This window comes from Trachypithecus francoisi, unplaced genomic scaffold, assembly GCF_009764315.1.
Source record: "Trachypithecus francoisi isolate TF-2019V2 unplaced genomic scaffold, Tfra_2.0 Lachesis_group13, whole genome shotgun sequence".
Taxonomy (NCBI): Eukaryota; Metazoa; Chordata; class Mammalia; order Primates; family Cercopithecidae; genus Trachypithecus; species Trachypithecus francoisi.
Genome location: NW_022681458.1, coordinates 99,984,474 through 100,000,557, shown reverse-complemented (window position 1 = coordinate 100,000,557; position 16,084 = coordinate 99,984,474). Strand labels below are relative to the sequence as shown.

Here is a 16,084-nt window from a genome sequence, read left to right as displayed (position 1 = left end):
TGGAGTCTAGTGAGAAAGCCATAGCTTTTCCCAAATTCTTACATGTTTTTAGCATATGATCACAGTGTATATTCAATTTTTAAGGGCTGCATCATGGTTAAGAACCGTCTGTGCAGTGACACTGCTTGGATCTAAATCCTGGCCACTCCTTTTCTAGCTGGGTAACCTTGAAGAAATTGACCTAACAATTCTGGCAGGTTTTCTTACTTATAACTTAGTGATGATAATGCCTACCTCATAAAGTTGTGAATGTAAGATTTCACAGAATCATTTGATTAACATTTATTGCACACTTACTTTGTGTCAGTGTGTTAACCACTGTACTGGGCCCTAGAACTCCAGATGCAAGGAAAATACTGAATCTTCCTCATATTAGCCTTAGGCTTCTGTATAATTACCCACAAACTCTCTATGATACAGAGGTTATACACTAAACAAATTATTACTAATTGTTGTAAAGTACTTAGGTAAGTACCTGGAACATAAAAAGTGCTTCTTAAAATAATTATACCTTTTTATTTTCCCCTGACTTGACTGTATGGGAAAAATAAACCATTTTGTTACATACTCTTAATGATTATTTTTGTTGGCTCTGAGTATCCCCTAATTTAATTAAATCTATAAGAAACATGTTGCTAATTTTTCTACATCATAAATCACTTGATAAAGAACATCACTATCATGCTTTGAAATCTTCTAAAATAGTGATCACCTGGGTGGCAGAATGTGGGTGAACCAGTAAAAACTTTTCACTGATCCAAATCTCTTGATGGGTTTCTCCAAAGTTTCCTAAATAATAACAAGAAAAAACGTAGATATGCTATCAAATTCTATCCTGCCTGCTAGTTTATCCTGTAGGAAAGTTATACAATGTTTCAAAAAAAAAATCAGTTGCCAGAAAAAACATCTCATAATTTACAGTTAAAAACAAATTTCTGGCTTCTGAAAAAGTCTATGTTACACTTACAGAATTGGATATAATGACTAAGAGGCAACAAATGTGGACAGAATGTTTTAAAAATATATTTACCATTCTTTCATAATTTCATGTTTTATCCTAATGTTCATAATGTTAAAAACATTGTCTAAAAGTATTATAAGCTTCATATACTAAAATTCTAAAGTATTTTGTGGACAATGACTTGAGAAAAGTATGGAATGTATAGAGAAACCTAGAAAATTTATCTATGAAGAAACTTCTTGAAAAAATAGTATAGAAATTCTCCAAACTGCTAAACATTTTAAAAAATAATTGGTGGTATAGTGGTATGCAAATGTGAAGTTCTATAAGGATGATTAACTTGAATCAAGTGAAAATATGAAAAGACAAATATGAGTGATATTCCTATTGATTATTGTGAATTATTGAAATAAAAAATATCTTTTAAGTAATATCCATGTTGTAATTGTGTAGTAGGAAGCACACATTATAATCTATTTTGTCTAAGTTAAATTTACTAAATGAAATTATATTTATGTATATAGTCTTAAAGTCTGAAAAGTGAATTTCTAAAAGGCAAAGTTGACATTTAATAAATATGTATTGAATTTGCTAATATGTGAAACACAAACTTGCAAGGGGACTTTGAGATTAATCCACCTGCTCAATTTTCTAGATGATGTAGTCAGATTCTAAGCAACTTTACTGTAGTCGCAAAGCTAAAACTCTAACAGTTTTTTGCATTGCATTATGACTTATCAATTTTTTCTTTTACTGTTAGGTCTAAAAGTAATATAACTTAACATGCGTTTATGTTACTTTAGCCATTGAAGAGCAATATTCCATATTGCTAATAACACATTTTAAAACTTATTGTTCTTAAATTACTAAAGAATACCATCTCAACATATCAGTATTCTAGATATTAATTTTTCCTATAGCCTACAGTTAATTAAATAATTTTAAAAATAGGTCTTTAATTTTAGACATTTAAAAATATTAGGTCCCAAATAAAAATTCTACAAATTAGGTTTCCCCTGGGGAAAACAAAAAAGGCATTATATCATAAATATGTATAGCTACTAACTCAAAATCCTATTTCTCTGACATCCGTCTATAATGCTGCATCCTTTTATTCTCATTTCATTTTTGTGTTTACAGAAAACTGGGCACAAACCAGAAAGTGTGGATTTGTGTGGAGCACACATTGAATGGGCCAAGGAAAAATCGAGCAGAAAGAATGTCTTTCAGGTAAGAATGTTACATATATTCAATTTATTCCTGTTCTCTCTAAATCTGAGCTCTCCTGGGTAACTAAAATAAGACTACCTTCTTGTGATGTGCTCATATACAAGAACTAGTTGTCTGAAGGTCATGAAAGGCGACTCCTCTTCCCAGTTGAATTTTTGGTTTTGTGGTTTTTTTTCTGGCCACTGGTTGCTATCTGAACACAAAATATATGTTGCGTGTTCATTAATATAAACATATAAAAGTCATTGAAGTTTGCAGTATATGTGGTAGATGTCTGGGGTTCAAACATAGGATGTTTGACTTAAATCGATTTGATCTAGAATTTTCAGATGCACACAAACTAAAATTCACCAAGTGTAAGCTATTTACATTCATTGACACTCTTGCCTTCCAGTCATTAATTACATTTACCAGTGTAACTTACAAGAATGGAGAGGGCTGAACAGCTATAAAAAAAAATAGATTCTTTCATATTGCATACTTTAGGTTTTTGAAAAAAAACAACTTGATTCATAATTACAATCATATTCCATTGAATAGCAAGAACCAGATGAAATCCTTGAGAGATAACATTGGAAAATGTAATTTCACATGTTACCAAAATCACCTAATTTGCATGATTTATCTGGCAATTAATAATTTTAGATTATGGAGTTTGATTTTTGTTCTGTTTTATATGAAATTTTTATATTTCCAAAGTAACCAGTAATTAGATATATTTTAGGATTTATATAATTTAATAGAAAAGAGAGAGAGATTATGATAATTATTTTTAAATTAAATGTCTTCTGAGAGCATGTTGGCCCTTGAATAAAAGTCAGTTCTTCTGTTCTTAAATGCTTTGTTGAAATTAATAATTGGGTCATACAGAAGCATAGGTAGGTGACATTTTCTACCTATATTCATCACTGAGGGGAAGAAGCTGGTTTCCTGTTTGGTTTGTGTTTTCCAGATGCTATTCAGGTATATCCAAATAATTTGGGTCCATTAAATATTTTAACACATTCTGGAATACATTGCTATTCTGGTTCTAGTTTTATTTTACTTAGGTATAGAGAATTTTTATCAAAAAAGAAAGTGAGAGAATATATACAATTATTATTTGTCAATTAAAAATAAAATTAAGGAAGGAAATAAAAGGGAGAGAAAAGAGAAGAAAACCAAAAACACTTGTCCTGAAGTCAATGCTCTAAAGCTGAAAGTGACTGAAATGTGACTGTACAGAATCAAAGAGAAATAAACTGTCCTTTAAAGCGAGGAACTATAGATCAGTAACTTCCTTTTTTCCCCAATTTCTTACTCTTTATTATTCTACCATAAATAACACAATTTAGAGGTAACAATTCTAGCCTTATGACAACCTAGATGATCAACTTAAGAAGCTCTGAACTAGACCGGGTAAGCTCAGTGGTAGAGCTTCATTATGTACTGTGAATTTAGCATCCTAATCACCAACACTGTAAAAGACGTTGAAATTTGTCATAGACATTATTCTTGGACAATAGTAGTTCTTTGGAGATGGGCTAAGCCAGCCTTTTTCAGTTTCTTCTGTTAATCTTATGAAGAGTTAAATTAGTTCACAAATGAGGATGACAGTCAGCTATATATGATGCATAGAGGGCTGAAAATATTGATGAAAAATTATGTATATTTTTATATAACAGCATTATATGCACAGATATACATGTCAGCCACCTATATTGATAGTGTGTATCATCCCAATCTTTTCAGGATATGACTAACCACCTCCTGTTGCAATTTTCTACTTGATTTTTATATTTTTGAATGTAGAGCCTTCCAAAGATATTAAAAACTATTCTCACTTTTGGTAGCTTTCTGGAGGTGAAAATTTTGCCAGCTAGTTTTGTTTGTAATGTAATTGAACAGTTGATGGGGCCTCAGTGTTCTTACAGACACTTTTTAAAAAATCTTGTACTTTTAGAGAACCAAGAGGTGATCATAAGGATATTGTGAATAACAAAGCAATAGAAAAGATTCAAGTTTCATGTTCTGTTTCATTCTTTTTGAGTGAATCCCTTGGTTTCTTTGTTGTGCTGAAATATTTTCATCACCTAAATGCATGAGTTTTGGTAAAATTTACTAATACATATCCATAGATCCAGACTATGAGAGTAAGCCTTTTGAGAGGAACAATATAAATAGCTTTTATAGTTCTGTTAACAAAAAAGCATCGGGAAGGATTTGCCAGAGAGCTAAATCTAGATGACTTGCATCAATATTTGATTAGATACATTAGCTGGTCGAACTCTCAAATGATCAGAATAAACATGATTATATCTCAAAAACATGGTATTAAGGCAGTGTTGGACGTTGGAGTGTGTGTGCAATGGTTTCATTATCTACAGAATAATGAAGTATTTCTTCCTGACTGAAAAAGACCATCATAGCTTCAGCTGATGTGCTACATCGGAAATAGCTTTAGAATTCCAAGTTTGAATTAGGCTTGGTGTTCAATCTCAGTCTATGAATTATAGATTACAGATAGCAAATGACTATTGAGATTTTTGGTTCAAGGAAAATCAAAGAAGAGCAAAATTAGAAATAATCTTAAAATTTGAAATCTCTCTTTAAAAAGTTTGATGGATTAGCAATTGTATGCCACGTAATTACAATGTCTGCAGAGAAGTTGAACTTAAAATGAAGAGGAAAACAAACAAAAAGTTGTGTGTGCCTGAGAGATGCTTGCAAGTCTCAGAAACACACATTTGTGACAACTAAAAATGGACAGATTTCATTTATTTCATTTGTTCATATATGCTCTTTGGATCTTTGAGTTGTTTTCTCTTTGTATTAAAAGCCAAGTTTTCCTTCCTAGTTTAAATCCTATCAAACTGTTGACATGGATTCAATCTTATTTGATTGGTATGTGGAAACATAACAATGACAACATTAATTATTAAGTTTTGGTATTCAACAACTTTCAGTAAATCAGAATGATGCTTGCTTGCTAAGTTTAAGAATATTTACATATTTTATAACAGCATACTCTTTGGCCTAATTGGTACTTCTTAATAAATAATAAAAGAATTAACTTCTATAACAAAGTATGTATTAGATGTTATAATTTATATTAAAATATATACATGTATATACATATATAAAATATATATACTTATATACATAAAAAATATATATGCAAATATACATATGTATATACTATACCTGTGTATATACACACCTAATAGCTTGACTTTAGGAAATAGAGTAAGCACTTCCACACGCAAACACAGGAAGACACTACACATTTATGAAAGATCGTACAAATTCTAAGTTAAAGTGGTAAATGTCCATTGCTGCTAACTTTTGTTTAATTCTGCATTTATGTTCATTGTCAAGGACTGTCACAAGTTTGATGTAGTCTGAGAAACCTTTAGCAACTCAGCTATAATGAGCTGGGTACGAGTTTTCTTAGTTAAGAGCAACACTAGGTCTTCATCAGGGATAGAGTGAATAAAAAGATTTATGTTCAAACCACATGTTTTAAACATTCCTGCTAAGTGCTAGTTTGCTCTTTGGTGTTTAGCCTGAAATTTAAAGCACTAAGGATTAAAAGGATTACAACATAATCTTAAATAATCCTAAATGTCATTTACAGAGAGATAGTTGTAATAACTAAATAAAACCATGTGAAAGGATGGCAGCATTGTCAGGCAGCCTCCGTCACACAAGAGGGGCTACTGTCACCTTGTTTCCTGGCTGGGCACATTAGGCAGTTACAGTCTTTCAGTAGGAAGTTCAACTGAGAAAATGGCTGCAAAAGATTTTCGAGCAAGTTTGTTTAAAAAAGAAAACCTCTTGTTTCCAAGTTAAAGGAAATTTTTCAGTTAGGTTTTGCCTTTTCCTTTGAACATAGACCTTTCTGAGTTAAATATTTTGGAAAGTCTAGGGAAAGGAAGTTCGTGACATGGCTATCAAATAGACAACTGATATATCTCTAAAAAATTCCCCAACCTCCAAGGAGATACCCCCCTTATTAAATATATGAGAGTCTCAAAGCACTATAATTGTTTCCATGTCATTAAATTTAGTACTTAAATATTCTTTACATAAATATTCTGTCATTTGTCTCTCCAAAGAAAATATATAGATAGAAACTATATCCCATATTGTCTTCTACTTATTAAACCAGAAGACTGAACTTTTCAGCTGAATAAGTTGTTACTGCTAAGGGTAGAGTTGCATTCCTTTAGTAAAATGAAACAAAACAGATTCACTCCTGTTTTAAAAAAAAAAAAATAGGAATTTGTATCCACAATGTAGGCCCTGTACTCCAAAATTTCCAGGGTGTCAATAGGGAATAAAGATGAGGAAGATAACTGTTTCCTGGGTCTTTTTCATTTCAAGTTATAAGACAGCACTTAAGATAGTTAAGATAATTAAATCATTTTTACTCTAAAAATTTACCTTTTCTTAGAGCCAAAGAGTGACTGGGCCTCAGTTTTCCTGAGTTTCCTTTAACAAAGTTTTTAAAAAACATACACTGGGCTCTTCTATAGATTACATGCTTTCAGTAGGATAATTCTACCAGTTAATAAATCATGGGTGATTAGGAATATGTCAATTGCCTGCTTGCTGCTTGAAAGGCAGAAAAAATGAAATGACTTAAGATGAAAGTCTGTTATCCTCCCCCTGCCACCACCAGTTTGTAACCTCAACAAATATCATGGCCACATTTCCTGGATTTGAGATTTTCAAGATTCTTTTTCAATATATTAAAATATAGATCTCAGGGGACAGATTCTGTCCCTAAAAGTAAACCTCGGAATAGATTTATCATTATTTCTATTACTTTTCTGACTTTGAATGGAGTCTTCTGACTATAATGTATATTAAACATTTTTATGCAATATTCTCCATGGATATGCATTACATTTAAACATAATTTGATCTTTCTGATCTGAATATGTCTTAGCTTAAAATGTTTAAGTACTACTTAAGTTTATTAATGTGAAGATAATTTGATAACATCTTTTAAAAAAACATAATTTTAAGCCAAAGGGAAAACTGCTGGTATTGTGCTTTTATCCATTTCCTTGTGTTACAAGTGGTGGTTTAAAATAAATCTGAGCTTTTACCAATTTTCTCTTTCATTTTTCAGTGCTCGTAGTTAGACTAAATGCAAAAGGACGATTCTTCACATTCATACATGCATTAGATTTCCAGTAAAGTTGGTTTCACTTTAGAGAATTACTCAAAGTATCTTAAAAGACATGGCATTAAAAATAGACCAGAGTAAGAGAAGCATTAATGTCTAATACAGTGTCTTTTACTCTACAACTTGTCCCCAATCATTTTATCTATCTATTAGGAATTCATCCATCATTCGGGAGGTGCAGTGGAGAGAACACATGAGTCTGGGGACATGTGTTCCAATTTGGGCTGTGTCAGTTGTAACTTTATGTAGAACCCAAGGCAGGATCCTCCTCCAACTTTGTCACACCAATGAAATATCAGATGACTGTCCTCACCTCACCTGCCCATCTGTGTTAATACTAAAATGAAGTAATCCTGTATGTTGTATGTTTGAGAGCAACTACAAAGAAGTGGTTTTAATATAAATACAGCAGACTTTCATTATTCATCTACTAACCACACTATCTCACAATGTTTTGAGGGAAATTCCAGATATAAATTTTAGAAGAATAGGATTGAGAGGGGTAAATATCTGTGAAATGTAACTCAGAATTTCTGCTCTACTTCTGGTCTTTTTGTTGCCTTCTGAACTTAATAGACATTTAATACAAAACATGAAAATCTTTTCATTTATTGTGTAACTAAGAATATAGATCCTTAAACTTATTTTTAATGTGCTATTCTTATGTCATTAATGTAATATCCAATTGATATAAGTTAATCAATGACATATTCAAATTAATACTTAAAAGTATATCACCTTGAAAGCCCTACCAAGCTGTTAATAGAGACTTGCAAAAGGTAAATTAGAGACAAGTGTAGCAACTATGCCCCAAGTGAAAAATGGACAATAGTGACACTTATTACTCCCCTATTGAGGTATCAGTATAATACTGTTTTTCTGATTGAAGGGAAAGAGATATGATTATTTGTATGATTTTTAGCTTCACTTTTGTTGACGGGGTTACACAGATTTTACACAGAAGGAGGCACAGAATTTTATAATTAGAGATTTGATTTAGGAATATGAATGTCAGGGATATATAAAGATTGAGTGCAAATGATAGAATCTGGGAGCAGGAAATAAAATTGATTGTAAGAATCTAGATGAGACCAAGAGAGCACGTTAGCTTTGACTGATGAAAGGAGAAACAGAAACAAGAAGATGGATGGAAAGTACATTCTGCAAATGAAGAACATGCCTACTGGTTCAGATAATGTGACTTGGGAACCACTGTCTTTTTGCAGGTTTAATTTTCTAAGAAATAATAAAACTTTTTTAAAGGATATATTCTGGAGATCTAGAATTAAGATATATAAGCTAAGTATATGGTTAGGGAAAACAACATGAACTGTATGTTGCCTGGGTGATTCTGTGAAGCTCACTAGTCAAAGCCTTAGACATCAAGGATGTAGGCTCATTTGCACACCTTCATTGTTTCACTACTAGAGGGCATAATGCTGCCTTGCTAGATTCATTCTTTTTGAACTATCAAAGCAGCATGCAACTGGATGGCAGTAAAGACTGAAAAGAGTAGCATTAGTACATTTTGGTCCCCAATTTTGTAATTTCAAAATAACATAAATCAAAATAAAAATGAAAAAAAAGTCAACTTGGCTTCTTCTGTTTCTAACATTTCAGCAGCAGAATGGATGCACATGACCTAATGAATTCAAACAACTGGATAGCTCACTTCACATTGCCTTCTGGAATAGCTGGCTATGTGAGCTCAAAGATATGAGTTGTGCAGTTGTAATAAATTCTGGGTTTTAGTCTGACACCAGGCTAAATGCACCATGCTGTTCTTCATTTACCGACATCGTATCATGAATCCCCTCCCCTCATGGAACATATTCTGTTTCTTGATGTTTTGGTAGAGCTAGTGTGATGGTCTCTTTGCCATCCATGGGCTCCTGTGGCTTGCAACGCACTTTCTCTGTATTCCCATAAGCAGAATGAGACTAAGTGAGCCACGTGGAGATCAAACCTGAGACTTGACAGGATGCACTCCAACCTGGGCAAAAGAAACCACTGCCACTGGGGAATTTTATGGAGTAAAGTAGAATCAACAAGTGTATGGTTTTTCTACTTGTTATTTTAATCTCATTTATAAAGTATAGAAAATACTGTATTGATGCTAGCAAGACAATATTCAAGCCAAGGGATCCTTTTTCATATCTGTTTCAATATTTTTTATTTTTAAAGAGAGCAGCCATGTGTATTTCATGCTGTGTATGATTTTTAATAGCAAACAGACTTTTTCCAGAAAAAGGAACAATTTAATCCCTAAAACTGGTATGTAATAGAAGGGGCCAGTAAATGGTATCACATTTTACAGCTTGTCCATAAGGATGACACAGGGTGAAATAAAATTGAGTGCTTTTGGATAGCATAGGATCACTGGTGGATAGATGATGCTATTCAGTTTTTAGAAACATAAGGTAATGAGGCTGGATCTGAAAGCAAGAGAATATATATATACACACACACACACACACACACACACACACACACACACATATATATATATATATATTTTTTTTTTTCAGTGTTTATATGCCACAAGCCACTGAGCAGGAGGAAAATCTGGGCAGTGGTGAGCAAAGCTGAAACCTCAGAGCAATGTTTAAAGCAATATAGGAAAATAACAAAGCGAGCATCCATAAACAAAGGCTTGAACAGAAAAATAAGTTTAAGAAGAAAGGAAAATGCCCACACTCACACATAACTGGAAAGGCCACTTATGGCATCTATGCATACAATCTCTCAATGTAAGAGTTAAACATACTACTAAAAATTTAGCAGAAAAAAAATCAAAAGGATATAAAACACTGCAGGGCAGTTAAGGATTCTTGGTATTTGAGGAGGGGTGGAGGCTGCTCTTTTATCTTAACAAAACAGGATGTTGAGAGATGGCCTAAGTGAAACAATGCAATGAAATGGCTGATGCTGGAGAGACATCAGGAAGGAAGCTGTTTGAACTCTTTTCGGATAACACAGATGGGTGTGAGATGGCTTAACCAAGACAGAGGCGTTCACATGGAGGGTTTAAATGCATTTCTTTTTAGTAGAAAGCTGTTAGATTCTTGACCTCAGCCTCATCAATTTACCTAACATTGTATTTTCAGCACCGGGAGAAATTCTAACAGTCTCACTTTCCGGGTGAACAAGTGCAAACCAAAAAAATTACAGTGGCAAAATTTACAAATTGCTGAAGCACCTCGAAAACAGAAATACCAATCCTGAGAATTCCTTTGACAAGTAACTTAGACCTTGATTATGTTTTTTTTTTTTTTTTGTGAAGTTGAATTTAAGCAATGCTTCATTTTCAAAATTCCCATGCCCTTGATCAAGTAAAAGACAAGCTTCTGATATTTGAGATCTGTGATAGATTGAAATCAATTCATGCAAACGGAGGTTACGAAAATACTCTTTTTGATGTGTAGGATGTACTGATGAGGGTGGCAGAAAATTATGTGAAACCCTTCTCTTTTGACAGCTATACTGGAACATTTACAACCACAGATGTTATTTGTCCATCAGAAAGGAAAATATTTGTTTCAAGCTACAGGCATTTTCTACCACAGTATCAGAATGAAATTCAACCTCAATTTAATGTTTAATGCATATGAAAATAAATATTTGGAGGGGGCAAATACTACAAAACAATTGAACCCCACAAAATATAACTAGCAATATGGAAAAAAATGCTGGCTTCATTACAAGCAAATTTGTCCTTTTACTAAAGTAAGGATTGTTCTATTATTAACATAGGAAATCTTAGATGGACTGCACAGAATGCTGCATTATTCATAAAAGCATTGCTGCCATCTGGTGGCTACTTGGCATTTCAACACTGACTTCTCTGATTTGACTTGACTGGGTGCTCTTGGGAGGTATTTAAAGCAGAGCTTTAAGTGGTAAAATATAAATGTGAACATCCTCTGGCCCTACATATCATTCATCTCAAGGCAGTCCTTTATCCCTGTCTTGTCGTGGAATGGAGGATTCAGGGGAGGAAATGAGATATTTGGATATCTTTTGTCCTGAACGTGAAAGTATATTTTACATGGCTTATCTACTCTTGGCTGTTGTTGACTGATGAATTTTATCGACATTCATTTCTGTTGGCAAATAAATAAGTATGTATCCAAATATTAAGAAGATTTATTGAATCTAAAGATATGCTATTTTGCTTAAATAAGAATATACATGAGATGCTTTAATCCCTCATTTGGATCCAAGCATGAATTTTTTTAAGTTATCACTCACTGAATTTGACTTTAGAAATAATATAATTTAGAACGTCAAAAAAGAAAATGTATAGAGGTTCATAAAACTTAAAATTTCTTCCCATTTACGCAATTGTTATATTAAAATGGTAGGATTATTAATGACTCAGAAACTCGTAATCCTTCTTCATGGATTTTTAAGTTAAATGGCAAATACTATTCAGTTCACATTGCACTTTTTGTTGAAAATAAAATAGTTAAAATTTAAGATATTTTGATGATTCTCAAGCATCAGTGTATTCACTTATTCTTAACAAGAACCAATTAGAATTAGGATATCTCTGTAATTTTAGTATGGTTTTAAGTTTCCAATAATTGTAGAAAGTCTCCTTGTATGTAATGAAAACCTTGACCCTTTAAATGACTATTTATACAGATCACAGGTCTTTGAAGATTATAGGAGATAATGAGTTAAAATTGCCCCAGGAGGAAAGCTGAAGTTTTCTGAATTCTCAGGGATGATATTTAATAGTTAATATTCAGTTTCTAGTGACTATTTCCCTGTATCATTAAACTGCTTTCTGATTTAGTAAAAGTCAGATAACAAAGAAACATTACACTAAATCTGGAGAATTATATATTGAATGAATATTATGCTTTACAAGAAAATGTGGAAATGCCTATATTGAAAGTAAGACTTTGGGGTTTTGTCTTTAAATGTGTGGGTAAGATTTTCAGTCTGTGAATACATACTTGATACTCCCTTTGTTACTAGCTATTTCTACCACTAAAAATAATTCCTTCTTCAAAATACGTAATTTGACTTATGGAAGAATGTTGCTCAACTTCTCTGGGAAGATGGCTCGATTCCCCATCCTTCCTCTGTTCTCCATTCTACCCACATTTAGGAAGAGGATATGAACAACAACAACAATAAAACCTTGCAAAGAAAGTAAAATCAATAATGATTATATCCCCGTCTCTTTCATCTGTAAGGATAAAATTTCAAGTAAATTATTCTCCCAATAGACTTGGATACAACCCTGTAGTGGTTTCTAATGGCTCCATAATAGAGATAGTAAACCTTGTAGCTATGGTCAGGATGCCCCAGGTTTTAGTCATAAGTCGCTAATGTTTGTTTCAATAACGTTTCCTCTTTGGCAGCTTTTACAGCTACTTAATGCTAAATTCCCATTTAGTCAGGAGGATCATTCATATACTGTAATGAATGATGTTACCTTAAATCCTTTAGTATGTAATTGCTGGATGTTACATTTTATAGCGGGGTATTTGATGGCATATTTATTTATGCTAAATTTTATGAGAGTGATAGCTGTATCTCGGTGGAGGAATGACCCTTTTCTTTTCTTTTCTTTTCTTTTTTTGAGACGGAGTCTCACTCTGTCACCCCGGCTTCAGTGGAGTACAGTGGCATCGTGTTGGCTCACTGCAACCTTCATCTCCTGGGTTAAAGCAATTCTCCTGCCTCAGTCTCTCGAGTAGCTGGGATTACAGGCACCTACCACCATGCCCAGCTAATTTAAAAATGTATATATTTTTAGTAGAGATAGGGTTTCCCCATGTTGGCCAGGGCTGGTCTCGAACTCCTGACCTCAGGTGATCTGCCCGCCTGGGCCTCCCAAAGTGCTGGGATTACAGGCCTGAGCCATGGCGCCTGGCTGACCCTTTTCTTTCATAGGAATCTAGTTTCAAAACTTTTTAAGCAAATAGTTTCGTCATATTTGCCTTCTGGCTTAGGCTAGGTTCCCCTGAAAGCAAAATCTGAGACAAGTAATTGTGTGCAAGCAGTTTGTTTGATTGCAGAAAGCAGAAATTAAGAACTAGCAAGAGTGAAACAGAAGGAAGAAAAGCCAATGCAGAACCCATTATTGAGTTGGTCACAGGGTGGTTAGGACACTTGCCAGAATTTTCCACCCAAGGATGGACAGGATGAAGCATTTGTTCATTAGCTCCTGAGCCTTTGGTTTCTGGGTGCCTCTGGGAGGGGATAATGTCTTTAGATCTTGAGTTTCAGGCTGTTCATGGGGGTGTGTGTCAAGAAGGCTTTTTCAGGTTTCCTACTCTACAGAACCAGGAAATATCCACAGCAGAAAGTAAAAGATGTCTAATGTGTGCTGAGGCAAGATGCAGTCAGTACAAAGGAGCTGAAGTCCACACAGAACTGTTGCACCAGCTGCAGCTGTAGTGACACCCACATAACTAAGAGGATGTGAGGCAGGGCACAGGAAGCATCTGATGCAATTTACCTCTTGCAATATTCAAATTTACTTGTATCTCACGTTAAATCTAATCTGTTGCCAACTCTTCAAGATGGTGGCTGGCCTCAATCTCTACAAAAGAACTAATAAAAAAAGTTAAAAAAAAAAAAGAAATATAAAAGCTCTACTCCTCCACTGCAACTGTGTATGAGGCTGTATTTAGTATTTATCATCTACCACCTTCACTCATTCTAGATTTTCCTCATCCTCAGCCAGGAGGAATCTAGTCGGTTTTGTTTGCCTGATGGAGTCAATCAGACCTTCGTATATGCGGGGTCTGAACCTTTGATTTTTTTTTTTTTTTTTTTACATTGTCACGCCCTGTTCACTGTAGTTGACAGTTCACTGCTCTCATCAGGCCTAGATGCACCACGAGACATCTCAGTGAATCATCTGACTTCCAGTTTTATTCTTCCTCCTGCCGCTGTGCATATGCAACCTTACTTTTTCATTATAATTAGGGTCAGTTATCCCCATGAATATAGTAGTTATTTTAGTTGCCAGCTTGTACACATCTTGAGTATCCATAGTTACCATGCAGTGGTCATAGCTTTAAGTTCATGATACTTACTAACCCCTGTTAGAAGCAGAACTCTCCCATATCTCAAGAATAAGAATCTCTAATCCAGCAGAGCCAAAGTTGCAAAACTCAGAAGCATAAATGCTGCAGATAGGTTATACAGGGGCTACTCTTACTTCTACCTTTTGGTCCTTAGACACCTATATTCCACCTACTGGAGATAACATGTCATGTAACATCATGTATTGATGGTATACCATGCATTGATTCAGTGAATATACTGCATCTTGGAATACTGAACCCCAAAAAACAAGATCCTGTCTCCAAACAACTACCTAAGCAGACACTTTAAGAGGTCACTTCACTGTTAGATCAGGTTGATTTCTTCCAAGTGATGTGACATTTAGTAAGAATGGCACATCTTAAGGTTACACGCCTGGTGTTGCAGTTTCCTCATTTTCTTGATTTGAGGCAATATCATGAATCACCCCACATTGCTAATTCAGCATTCTTAAAGATGTGGAATGGTAGGGCTGGCAGAGACACCATAAGCAGAGAAAGCCAACGCACAGAGTTAATGTCAATTCCAGTGAGAATGAATCCTTGTTCCCCCAAGGACTAAAGGGGTCTGATGTTGTCAGTTTGCTGTCAAGCACCTAGTTTGTCCTGAAGGGGTCAGTATCTGCCTCTGCTGCTGGAAGATCATGGAATCAACAGTAGTAAGTAGCCCTGGGGAGAAAAAGCCATGATGTTGAGTGTGTGCCGCATCTCCATCTCTGCCACATGGCCACTCCACTCATGGGTCTATTGTGCATGTTCTAAGTGACTAAAGAGAGGCTAGAGAACTTCAACTGACTAGTCATCTGGTGCATTGGCTTACCCTCTGGTAGATGTAGACAAGGGTCTGCATGCCCTGGACACACTCTTATGAATCCTCTAACATTTGCCAGACTTCTTGTTTCTAATCTTTCAGACTGTCTCCTTCCAGGCCTCTGAACAGCAGGAAAAGTCACCTTCTACTGCCTGGAAATCAGTCTATATTCTAACCTCAGGCTACCTCCTCTTGAGATTACTTCTTGTATCTCTGTCCCAAATGGGCGGATTTCTCTTCACCACAGTCCTATAAGATGACTGGGTGGGTGTACGGTGCAGCTGCAGTCTTTTTTTTTTTTTTTTTTTTTGGCTCACCAACATACTGAGCTAACCCATCCATGAATCAGGTTTGAGTTTTTTTTTCATCATTCATCAGCTGGCTTCAAGCACCTCCATGAAGCCCTAGGGGTGAACTCAGGGAGAGACACCAGTGTTAACAGTGACAAGTAAAATAGGAATTTGATCCATCTGTTCATGGAACTTTCTTAAGCCCCCTAGACCTGTTTGGGACAAATTCTGAATATAGCATTTCAATCCGTGGATTGTTGCCCACTCTGTGATTCAGTGAATTTGAAAATACCCAGGTCATCATAAGAAGCTAAAGCCATAGAGTTGTCTGATGTCTTATAATTAGATGTTCCTTCTCTATTCTGACCCAGCAATAGGCCAGAAGTTACTTTTCAATTGGGAAGGATATTTTTGCTGTGGAAGGTAAGGCCTTCCTCCAGAACCTTAGAGACTTCCGTTGTGAAGCTGTTAGTATAACCTACTACACACTCCACAGTAATGTTATATTTCACTTTCTCACTAAATTTTCTGAATCATACACCCAAG

General features: G+C 34.6%; 1 protein-coding gene across 3 annotated transcripts in view; it reads left to right on the top strand.

Annotated features, from left to right (window-relative positions):
• ARHGAP15 (Rho GTPase activating protein 15) overlaps nt 1-16,084 on the top strand; it is a 653,192-nt gene that overhangs the window by 129,022 nt on the left and 508,086 nt on the right. For all 3 annotated transcript variants that reach the window (XM_033231613.1, XM_033231614.1, XM_033231615.1), the window contains exon 6: nt 2,102-2,191. In XM_033231613.1, the coding sequence (XP_033087504.1) occupies nt 2,102-2,191 (90 nt within the window). The remainder of the gene's footprint in view (nt 1-2,101; nt 2,192-16,084) is intronic.